The sequence below is a fragment of the Protopterus annectens genome, chromosome 1.part1 (genome assembly GCF_019279795.1).
Source record: "Protopterus annectens isolate FY-2018-M chromosome 1.part1, PAN1.0, whole genome shotgun sequence".
In the NCBI taxonomy this organism is placed as follows: Eukaryota; Metazoa; Chordata; order Ceratodontiformes; family Protopteridae; genus Protopterus; species Protopterus annectens.
In genome coordinates, this window is record NC_056726.1 from 1,833,131,672 (window position 1) to 1,833,144,550 (window position 12,879).

General features: G+C 40.3%; 1 protein-coding gene across 1 annotated transcript in view; it reads left to right on the forward strand.

Annotated features, from left to right (window-relative positions):
- LOC122812639 (tRNA selenocysteine 1 associated protein 1) overlaps positions 1 to 12,879 on the forward strand; it is a 633,267-nt gene that overhangs the window by 66,747 nt on the left and 553,641 nt on the right. The window contains exon 4 of the mRNA XM_044084823.1: positions 1,452 to 1,504. Within this exon, the coding sequence (XP_043940758.1) occupies positions 1,452 to 1,504 (53 nt within the window). The remainder of the gene's footprint in view (positions 1 to 1,451; positions 1,505 to 12,879) is intronic.

Here is a 12,879-nt window from a genome sequence, read left to right on the forward strand (position 1 = left end):
ATGTGTATATATATATATATATATATATATATATATATATATATATATATATATAAAATGTGTATGTATATATATATGTGTGTGTGTGTATATATATATATGTATGTATATATATATATGTATGTATGTATATATATATATATATATATATATATATATATATATATATATGTGTATGTGTGTGTATATATATATATATATATATATATGTGTGTGTATAATATAGTGTGTGTGTAGGCATGTGTAGATACAGATATAGATTTATAGAGATGTGTGTATGTGTTCATACATATATGTATATATAAATTTATACATATATATATATGTGTGTGTGTATATATATATATATATATATATATATATATATATATATATATATATATATATATAGAATGCGTGTGTGGTGTGTGTATATATAATGTGTGTATGTATATAATATGTGTGTATATGTGTATAATTTTTTTTTTTTTTTTTTTTTGTTTTTTTTTTTTTTTTTTTATGATCAAAACAAGCCACAAAGAAGACACTTTCCTATTGGGGATTTTTATAGAATGGATAAAAGTAATACGTTTTGTGAACATTTTGTATTATGTGCAGATAATTGAGGTTAATTGTCTTGAAGGACCAGCCTCATGGTGCAGAGGGAAAGTCCTTAGCTGCCTCAGACGACAAAGGTTTGTATAACAGCACAGACACTGGAGGGACTGGATTGAGGAGTTCAGTTGATGAAGCTTCTCATGCTGGGATAAAGGAGACTGGCTAAGCTTGGTGCAGTGGCAGCATTAAGAGCTGGGTAGGCTCTGTGCTGCAAGTGATATACAGCTGGTTGGGATATTGCAAATGCATGGTAGTGTGTGCACACTTCCCATACACAGCATTTGTGGTGCTTAGGAGGCTGCTCTGGGGTGAAAGGTGGTTAATGCAAATTCTCCTCTGTAGCAGTGTGAGATTGCATCAGCACCCTTAGTCTCTTTACCAACCTCATTTGTGGGGTGCAGTTGAGCCCAGGGTTTCTAGGGCTGGTTCAGTAGACCCATTGACTGAGGAGAGGAGCTGGTGGCAACTCATGGTCAGCTTTGAGATGATGACCTTTTTTTAACTTCTTAAAGTATCTTTAAAGGAGACATCAGGAGGGGTGATTGTGGTCAGTAATTTTTGGGAAAAGATGGCATCCCCATCATGTTCACTCAGCTTTACCCTTGTAGTGAACTGTTTAGAGTTAGAAAGAAAGACAAATAGGCTGAGTTTTACACTTGAAGCTCAAAAGGTGTTTAGCTTTTTTTGAGTAGAGAGTATATCTTGAAGTATTAATACAGAAAAGAGTAATTTATTTTGTTGGTTTGTTGTTTTGTGTTTTTTAACTCATGAAAATGTTCAAGCCTTTATAATCTTGGGTGTGTTAACAATGCATTTGTTTAATTTCTGCGTCTGTTACTTTGCTTTTCTTGTAGCCAAAACGATTCAAATTGAATTATGCAACATACGGAAAACCACCTGATAACAGGTAATGCTAAAATGACTATATATTCTTTTGCATATTTTCCTCAGCACATGGCAAAAATGCAAACTGCATTTAAAGGTGTTCTTTAATAGTTTTACTGTGGAATAAAATCTATTTAAATACAACCTTTAGATGAATGAATGTAACATGTTTCTGTCAAGACCTCCTAAGAATCTTGAGTTTGAAGCCTTTTGGTGTGTGTTATGCAAGGTTTACAGCAATGTTTACTGTTTGTAATTCCAATACTTCCCGTTAAGCAAGTTAAAAGCAAGTGCAGAACTTCTGCCACTACTCTTATGCTAGACTTATGCCAGAGACAGTGTTTGGGCATAGAATTGTAGTACCATAAAGTAGGGTTAACTGTAATTTTCTATACATACAGAGTTCTCTTGTTTTTTGTTTAATGGAAATAAAAACAGATTCACCTCACTTTTGTACTAGTAAATATATGCCAAGAAGAGTTGAAGACATTCAGTGGTGGTGATGCACCATGGATTTATCTGTACTGTTCCATTAACTGTCATCTGTCTTTTTTGTTGCTGCTGCTGTTTGCTGTTAAAACAAAAAGTGAAAACTGAAAAGCTCATGCTTGCCTTTGTTAAATATAACTGACCGTGTGTGTGACATTCTGGTTAAATTGTAGAGCTCCTGCTTACAGAAAACTCTTCTGCTGTTTGTTTTTTTTTTTTTTACTCTTAGACTTGAGTGCTAGAATGCCATAGTTTGCTGACCAGCTAATACTTTCTAATGTGATGATGTGGGACTTCTCATTTAGCATTCCCTATTAGAACCCAGTTGGACAGCAAGCAGTTGACTAAAATGATAGTGGTGAATTCCTTCTTAATTTAATGCATGTGAAGTTGAACATGTGAAAATATCTAAGAACATTGCCCAAAATCACACGAGGAGCTATGGTCTTGCATTTTCTATATGACTTTATTGTAAAGCATCATTTTATTAGATTTGTAGATATTCCAGGGCCACTGAGTCTCATGACCATACTCCTTTTGTCAGTACCCTCTCTCAGACATCACCTTCTTTCTCCAGGAGGGCTGTACCAATCAATTCTGGAGTAAATTTATGGATACTCCTCCTAGTTTGATTTAATGGCAGATAGTGAGTCACAGCCTCTAGTTTGCTTTAATGACATATAGTGACTCACACTACTTAACGTGCAGGGAAGTGTATTCCAGAGGCTTCGAAGGCACCAGGTTATAAACCAGTCCCACCACAACTGCTGTGTATGGGAAGTGTGCACACACTACCATGCATTTGCAATATCCCAACCAGCTGTATATCACTTGCAGCACAGAGCCTACCCAGCTCTTAATGCTGCCACTGCACCAAGCTTAGCCAGTCTCTTTTATCCCAGCATGAGAAGCTTCATCAACTGAACTCCTCAATCCAGTCCCTCCAGTGTCTGTGCTGTTATACAAACCTTTGTCGTCTGAGGCAGCTAAGGACTTTCCCTCTGCACCATGAGGCTGGTCCTTCAAGACAATTAACCTCAATTATGTTTCATGTATTTGTTGGTGAATATTTAGGTCTTTGGTTCTAATATTGGTAGAACAGTTGGATCTGGAGGTTCAGGACAATCTCCCCTCAGAAGTCTGTAAGACACTAAAGGATTAGAGCTTCTAGGCATTGATTAGGTCGAAACTCATAACATCGACACATGGCATTCAAAGCATTATGCCCTTTCCCCACTGTAGTGCGACCCTGGAGTTAGAATAACTAGATGGGGGGGGGCACATTATTTAGATAAATATTGTCCTCTTTGTTATAACTATCCACATGTACCTATGAAATTTACTATGTATGTGGGGGGCTATGCCCCCCACACCCCCCTATCAATTTATTCTAACTCCAGGGTCGCGCTACAGTGGGCAAGGGGCATAATGCTTTGAATGCCATGTGTTGATGTTATGAGTTTCAACCACATGAGTTGTCTGTGTTTTGAGCTTTAGGTGTTTTGGTCTTGATGAAATGTTGTTGATCATATGAACTTTCGATCATATGTAGACCCATATGTATGTATGCATGTATATATATATATATATATATATATATATATATATGTGTGTGTGTATATATATATGTATGTGTGTGTGTGTGTGTATATATATATATATATATATATATATATATATATATGTAATTTCCTGACAACAGTTAATGTTCAGCATTGACCACTGCTGTAGTAGCCTTAGCTGTATGGTTATATCCAGCATAGGATATAACCCATATAGCTAAGGCTAATACAGCAGTGATCACTTGAACATGTACAGTTATAGTAAGTTTACTTGCACAACTGTTCTTTGCATCATGGTTAAAAGATGGGGCGCTATCAACCCAAACTGCATTTTAATTTTGTAGTGGAGTGCTGTCTAGATGAAAGCATAGTGGTTGCTTTCCCAGTTTACCTAACCACTTCTGTATTTGTACTTCATTTTGTGCCCCCCCCCTCCCTTGTAAATACAAGGTCCAGGACTAACTCCTCCATTAGCTTCCATTGCTGGTTGATTTGTGGTGTGCTATTTTAAGATTTCAGGAAGTGATGTTTCTGAAATTTATCTTGATGGGTAGCTTTTATTCTTGTTTCTCAGTCGGAAGGCTGTTGTCTTACTGAGACTCCATGGATTTAACATAGAGGAACCCCCGGAATGGGTCCAAACATAATTTTCACCAGTCATGTAGATGTTCCTTGTTCTGAGATGTCCTCATGCCTGTTCCAGTGTGTTCTGTGAAGTGAACACTGTTGTGTGTGAAATATTTTATTAGCCCACCAATTCCTTTGTTACTTGCTTGGTTCATTTCATAATTCTTACAGTCATCTTTGAATTCCTGTTTTCATGTGCATAAATATCCTCAAACTAATCATACATGCATTTGTCGGGTTACAAGCCAAAACGTGGACTAGCATTGATTTTCTGTTTAACAGGGGAACAGTATTTGGAAAACTACTGCAGGTGTCGGGGATTTAATCCTTCTACTTAAGGTCCACCAACTGAATAAGCCTAGTGGAGCTCCCAATTATACCATCATGTGCGTCTTCTACAGAAGCTTGAGGATCAGTGTAGCCCCTAGCATAAATTGATACATTGTCATAATGGCACCTTCGTAGACTAGGTCAAAGGCTACTTTTCCAAAAGGCAAGTCCAGTGTTTGGTTGGCTTTCCAGTGTCTGCTGGTGCAGCCCTTGTCCTTTGTGAGGACTCAAGCCTGCATCTGTGTTATGAGGATGAGAGGGAATTGGAGAAAATGCATCCCCTGGCTGCCGTCTTGGGGCATATATCACAGGGTTTTGTGCTGCTTGCCTTTGGTTGACCTCCTCAAGCTGGAGATTGACCAGCCTGTTCCAAGAGAATTGTCCATTGAGTCTTCCTTTATTTGATTGACAGTAGTCAGGAATGAGGATTACTTTCTTGGTACAGGTTGCACAACTAGGTCTGCATGACTTAACTGAGGAGGGTCTGTCCTTTTGTTTTATGCTGTGGGAAGGTCTGTACTGTTGCGTTTTGCCTTAGGAAGGGTGTGAATGTTTAGCCAGCTTAACTAGATACCCGATTTACCAATTTTAATTTTTAATGGGAGAATTTCTTTTAACACATGTACCATTGAGCATCAATTAGAATAGTTGCTGTGTACATCTTGCACTCACAGAAGCTACTAAACTTATTTCCTATTCATATTGTACTGAGTTTTGGGGTTTAGCAGGTATACAGTTCAACATCTTGTGCCCTGATGGTTTGTCTGCCCCTTCCAGTGTCATTTCTCATATCTTCACTTTTTTTTGGTCAGAGATGCATCAAAGAGCGAAAATAAATGTGGATGAGAAAACATTATTTGATCATAGTACATTGAGTCCACAACTTCCATTGCATATACCTTTTCTAAACTTTAACCACTTTTATAGTTCTTGATTGTACTTCCCACCTGAAGCTGAAAATGCAGACAAAAACAGGCATTTAACTGTCTGACATTACTTCATATTTAGGATACTGTGCACTATGCTTATAAATGTGAGTTGCACTGTGCAGGTTTTAATTGCCATTATTCATAAAACTGTTCATTATATGGTGACGTGTGCTCCGCAGTGAACAGGACATGAGTGCTATATACCACTGCTGTTCTGTAGCACTGCATCCTGTGGGACATAGATGGTGGAATGTGTAGAGAAGGAGGGAGATCAGCAATTGATAATACATAAGGGTTGGATAGTTGTGTGTGTGCTGATGGTAACTGTTTTAGGGCAGAATTATTTGTGATAAGGTACATAATGTGCTGGATGAGCGATAGTGCGCATTTCCATTTAAGCATTTGAGTGACGTATAATGAGGGATGCAGAGTAGAAGCAAATGGGAAAGGAATGGGAAGACTGGCAATTTGTAGCAAAACGTTAAGTAGATTGATTGCCTTAGAAACCTTACATACTGTGGTGGAAATTTTGACTTATTATATATTGCAGTGGTGGTGCTGCGGTAGCGTTGTCGCCTCACAGTAAGCCATTGTCCTGTTCGATTCTCAGCTAAAGCGTCTTCTGTGTGGATACATGCGTGAATGGGCGTACCTTCGTTGAAGGTTGTGCGTCAGGCCTGGCAAGTTAGTACATAAAAATCTACTGCCAATCATTAGTGGACCGGAGTTCTGCTGTGGCGACCCATAACCAGGAAAAGCCGAAAGATGCGACAACAACTATATTTAATTCTGTCTATTAATCTCTGCTTATATGTGCAATTGCTTTAAAATTTTAACAGCTAAGGTCATTGACATGACACTCCATATTCAGTACTTTCTGCCCCACTAAACATTTCATAAAAGCTTCATCCTTTTTTTACATACTGTGGTGCTGTAACTCTTATTGACTAGTGCCATGTGATATGTTCTTTGAGGTGCAGTATAGCATGGTTGGCACACTCCATTGCTGTATATTCCTGTGTTCAGTTTATTACTTTTATTCTGATAATCTCAGTTTTGGGTTGCTAAACATAATGTATTGGGGACATTGTGTACATTGCAACCTTTTAGATGTGGTTAATCTGTGCTTGCAGCAACATGAATTTTAACTACATCTTCACAGGATGTCCTGCGTTTCACACACATTTGTGAGTTATGAACTACTTTTTGGGGGCTGTATTTGCATAGCTGTTTCATATCCAGATAAAGATTTGCAGCAGAGCATAGTTACATAGGTTCATGTGCAAGTACTAAGCTATCTGCCTGCGGGCATCTATAATCCTAGCCAGAATGTGTTGGCTTTCCCCGCCCCCTTAGATTAGTTCCCTGTGCCTCTGTCCAGCAGAGCCACTGCAGTGATCCTCGGGTAAATTTCCATTTCCCATCCACTCGTCAAGGTTTCTCTTGAAGAGTGTTAGTGAGGGGCTCTGCCTAATGTAGATTGGGATCCTGTTCCAAAGCATGAGTCGTCTCTGGGGCAGGAATCTATCCCTCCAACACATCCTATTTATCGTTGTGTTGAGGTTTAGATCCCTAGAGCGTGTGGCTCTTTGAGGATTTATTTATTTATTTATTTTTTCTTTTTTCAGGTGGAGCATGTCCATCAATTCTGGGTTGGACATGGCCTTGTATGTTAGGCAGAGATCACCTCTGAGTAAGCGGTGTGCAACCGAGTACAGCTGGAGTTTCTTCAGTTGGGCTGCATAGGGCATATTTTTGAGGCCAGTAATCCTCTTGGTGAGGTACTTCTGTGGTCTTTCCAGCCGTTGCAGGTGTCTTGTAAGGTACATCCCACATGGAGCGTTTTACTCTATGATGGGTCTGATGAGTGATGAGTAGAGGGGCACAATAACCTCTTTTGTTTTAGATGCGAACCCTTTTGTGATTAGGTGGGCCACATAGAAGGATTTTCTAACCACCTTGGCAATATGATTATCAAAGGAGAGATTACTGTCTACTTGGGTCCCCAGATCCCTTATTACATTTTCTGTTTTTAGGGGACTACCACGTATGTGGCAGTTCGTGGGTACTTTGTTTTTTCCAAAAGGATGACTATGCACTTTTGACATTTAGCTTGAGGCCATGATTTTGAAACCAGGTGTCCGTCTCAGTGAAACACTTCTGGAGGATGTCTGTATCAGCTGGAGAGACAATTATAGCCCCAGTTTGCAATAGTCTGCGAACTTGGTCAGCTATAGTCCTCCTGTGATTGCCTGTACCTCTGAGAAGTATATACTGAACAGGAGGGGTCCCAGGACTGAGCCCTGTGGGACACCACTTGTAACTGGTTTAGAGTCGGACCTAGAGCCTGCAACTCTCACCTTATGGGTTCTGTCCGTGAGCCAATTGGCAACCCATCTCTTGATTTAGCAGCATATATGAGCAGCACCTTTGTATTTTTGTTTGTTCACAGCTGTAGAATTGTACATGTGTTCTGACATTGTTGAGGAAAGTGTGTATGTATATGCACGTGTGTATGCACATGCACTGTGGGGGGGGGGGGCTGCTTAGCATTCTTTTAGACAAATACTTCTTGATTAACATTCTTCCTGATCTTTGCCTTTCACCTTCCAAGAGGAGAGTCCACATAGAAGCTTAATGCAGTTTTTTTTCTTACCAAGACTGAAAGGTTATGTAGTTTTGGAAGTCAATCAACACATCAACATATTTGAAATGAGAGTGGTTCTCTTAGCATTGCAGGCATTCCAGGACCACCTTCTCCAGTGAGTAGTATCCAAAAACTTGGACAGCATGGCTTGGTATTGTATGTCACCAAGCAGGGGAGCACTAGATCGTACAGTAAGAGTGTGGGAATGGACTCCCTCCTGAGAGACATACAAGTGCAACACCTGACTTATAAACAAACACAAATAAAGGAAAACAGTGAATGCTGAGCATAGCTGTTCTGCATAAAAGTTGTTTGTACAGGAGGCAAGCCCCCTGCACCCCTTAATGTGGTGGGGGGGGGCAGGTCCCCACCAAACTTGTATGTACTAACTCAGAGATCACCATATCTTGAGAAATGGAAATTCTGTGTGACATGTAAGCTCAGACTTGGTGCATGTAACTTGGTATTTTTCTTCATTCTGTATGCTCTTCCAAGACTTGTAGTAACCAAGTGTTGGAAAAATCAAATGGTTGCTGTCTGAAATAAGTGCTGTCTTCACAATGCTTTTTGATAACAGTACACGCAGACCACCAGTCTGGGACAAAAAGTGTTTAAAATTACTTTATTTAGATCACTTTCTGAATGCATCTTCTGTATTTATCTGTATTTATACTTCATCCAACAGATCTCTCCCATATAAACCAAAGGCTCGTCCAGCTAATGCAGTTGCTATGTCCATCAACTCCTTTATAAATGGTTCATAGGCAAATACTAGGCTATTAAGTTGCAGACTATTACAGGCCTAGCCAATAACAAGAGGTCAGAATCAAATCCTGTACCTTGTATCTGTGAGGTAAAGACCTTAACCATTATGCCAGGCCCTCCCCAGTAGATGACATTTGTTAAGCTGCCACTTTGGCATCTCTGGGTACTTGGGTTCATGGACGATTTGCTAGGCTAGTAACCCCGCAGAAGCATTGTAAGCTTATCCATGCTTCTCAAATAACCAGAGGTTAGAATTCAACCATGTGCCTTGTGTTTGTGAGGTAAAGGCCTTAACAGATATGCCAACCCTCCCCCTTTTTGTAAACATTATAAGCCATGTGGGATGTCTAGGTATTCCATCACAGCCACCAAACTCCATGGCATTTGTCATGATGCCACCCAAGATGTTAGCTGGAGATTCTTTCCAATCCAATGAAGTGGGCAGACTGAATAATCTAAGATGCAATAATGTATACTTGCCATAATGTTGGATCTTGATTATCCATGTCTGTCTACTTCAACCCTCCCTTCCATTTACCAAATTGTCCTTACTGACGCCCTGAGGCTGTCTCTGTTATCTTGGTAAGGATTCTTCCTTTCCACCTGGAGGGGAAGCTTCTCTTTTTTTTTGGGGGGGGGGTGGGGGTCAGGAGCTCCATGATTCACAAGATAAAGTTTAGAAGAAGTGTAATTGTTACATTGACAATATAGCTGTACCTTTCTTTCGCTTGTGTCTGTCCACTCAGTGTACAAACTTAAGACTTGGTGTGCATCTGTAAAGCAGATAGTCAGTAATCCACTTAAGTTGAACGTTTACAAAACTTGTGCTTAATGACAACATAGCTCTAAAACAATCTGGGACAAATTCAGAAATAATCAGGGACACATGTTCTTCCCCTTCGCCAGCAGTAGTCCGTACTAATGCCATGACGCCAGCCCCAGCAGCCTTTTACCGTGCATGGTCCGATGCAGAGCAATTTTATGAAAGTGCAGGGCCAGCGCATGACCGATTTCTCCGGAACGCCCGTTTCAGACCTAATACAGAGTTGGTTAAGTATCAAACCGCTGGGGAACATTTTTAGTTTTTTCTTGCCTCAGTATTTAACCGATGTCAGATTTTCACTCAAGTTCTCTGCGGGTTGTTTGGTTTTATCTACTGCTTCAGAGTATTCACTTTGGTCATGGCCCAGTGATAGCTTTACTAGGCTTTAAGGTCTCTGGTTTTATCTTACTTGACGACTGCCTGATTCTGGCTCAAGAAAAGGAACACCTTCTACAGCATCTGGAATATGTCATAGCAGTGCTAAGATGCCTTCTACATTCTAGAACTTGCTCAAAGTCCAGTCTAGTACCCTCAAGACATGTGCTTTCTGGGTATGAGATCCAAGACAGCACCCTCTCAAGCCTTTAACCCCGGACAAACAAAAAGAGTCTGTCACTTTGTCATGTGAGACTATTTCATCAGTCCCAATGACTGCAAGGCGACAGTCCTTCAAGCATTAGGTCTCATGGCATCATAGAGCTCTGGTGCTTCCCGTGCTGGGACTGGGTTCATGGCATCTTGTATTCTGGTGCAATCATTTATGGACACAGCACTGCCAAGATTTGACATGGTCATTCAAATAATACTGACTGCTTAAAAGGAATTCTTGTGGTGGGCTCCAAAGAATATCACTAGCTAAACCAGGGACTCTTCTGTGACCTCGCCAGAAAGGAGTCATTCTTAACGACCTCTCTGTCACCACTACTTGGGGAGCTCTATCTAAAATGGAAAGTGGATACAACAGAAGCTAAACGCAGACTACAACATCTACATATCAACATGAAGGAGATGTTAGCAGTCCACAAGACATTGGATGCACCAGACATGAGTGTCTGCATATACTTCACATGAAGGAGATGTTAGCAGTCCAGTTTGCATCATGTGGCCTATCTGACAGCAACTTTAACACATTTGTATCCTCTATGCAAGCAAGAAATGATTTTATGGGAGACCAAGGCTCAAACAAACTGACTCTCAGGCAAGGTTTCTGCCAGATTTTATCCCTTCCCTCAGGCAAGTATTCTGCAGACAAAGGGAACTCCCCGGCAGATGTAAACTGATCTTCATGTATTTATTAAGAATTGACAGTGTCATGACCTCTGGGAGACATAGATCTGTTCGCTTTCCACTATCCCACATGCTGAACTCAGATTGCACAAAGGGTTTCATCACAACCACCAGAAAGTGGATGCTGCACAAAGGGGTTGGAAAAACAGCTCTGTCTATGCCTTTCCACCTCTACCTCTTCTTCCAAAGGTATTACTAAAGGTTCTTCCTCTACTCTTCTTAAGGATGATTTAGGATAGCTCCAGATTGGCCTTGATACACTTGATTTGACTTCTAAGGAGTGGCCTAAAGAAGCCTCCAGTCTTGTTACCTCTTTCTTTCCTCATCTGCCTCCTCAGAAGGACGGTCATCTGTTCACAATGTCAAGCTTCAATCTCGCCATCTCACAGCTTGTCAATTCTGTCACTTTCATCTACTTCTCCCATATTCTTGTGTTGAGTTTTGTAAATGTGATTGGCGGAAGCTAGAAGGCCTAGTATGTGGAGAGTGCTATGCGAGAAAATGGAAGAGAGTTTATTTTGGAAAATGGAAGAGATTTTGGGAGATTTCAGAGCCTAATTTGAGTGGATTTCAGAGCCCAATTTGAGTGAATTATTGGACAATCTCACTTCTTTTCTTCCATAAAGTTTCTCTTCCTTTCTCTTTCAGTCACTATGATTGTGACCCACCTTTGTTTTCGCGATCCTTGTTCAAGCAGTTTCTTAGAGGGGCCTTTGTTATAAGAGACCCCCAATGAGCTCCTACTCCTGCTTGGATCTCAATTTTGTGTTGGAAAACTTACTTACAATTAAAAGAGCCAAAACTTACTGCTGACCTTTTTGAGCCTGTCATGAAGACTATTTGAATGTTGGCTATTACTTCTGCAAGAAGGGTGTCTGAGTTGGGCAGGCCCTATGGCAGTAGAGCCCTTTTTTGATAGAGCATAAGGACAGGGTATTTGATTTTGGATTTCCTTTTCCACGCATCAATTAATGGTTTCTAGTGTGGCTATTTCTAAAACTATTCATTTGCAAACTATTCATTTGGTGCAGATCCTTTTTGCAGATCCTCAAAATAAAGGCAAAAGATTTTGCACTTTAGATGCATACAGCAAATTTGAGCATATTTAAAGAGCAGACTAAAAAGATAGGCAGTTACTTGTTTCTTTTGTTTCTTTTTCTTTTGCAAGCCTGTAAACAAACAAACTATTTTCTTATTGGATTGGCTTTTGCATTGCATTTTTGTTATTATTTCCATGGATTCCAGATTCCAGCTGATTCCAGCCTCATTCTAATTGCCCTGGCTGCCACTTCTTCAAAGCATTTCTAAGGTTAAGGGGTGGGCAATATTGGATAAGCAGAAGCAGCTACTTTGAGTCATAGTGCATACTTTCTTATCACCTGCCTACCATAGACTTAAGACTAGAGCTGGTTTTTGCCACAGCTGTGTTGCAAAGGCATGCTGTCAGCTCCTGCTACTTTATAATTTTTTGCCTCCCTTACCTCTCTCTGCTGATTCTACCTACCTGTCAGGTCTGCAGCAAGGGAAGGAAGAAGAAGAACAGTACAGTTTGTACCTACCAATAATGTAGAGATTCGAGGATTCCCCTTGCTGTCAGTCCTCCTCCTCCTCCCCCTGTGTTTCAGGTTTTGTGTGTGGGTGTGTTACATGCTACATGCTTTTTTTTTTGTATATATTACTGTATATTGTACATGTTTTTTTTTTTGGGTTTGTTTGGGACTGGACTTGTCTGGTCTTCTGACATCTGGGAAAAGAAAAGAAGGAACTGACGCCGGGTCATGATAGTTCTGACGCGTTGCTGGATCGCCAGTCTACATGCCATGACAGCCAGCCTTATACTACTTCATTCGGGCCGACTGGGACGCGGACTATACCCAATTGTCAGGACTGCAGCAAGGGAATCCTCGAACATCTACATTTATGGTAGGTACAAAACTG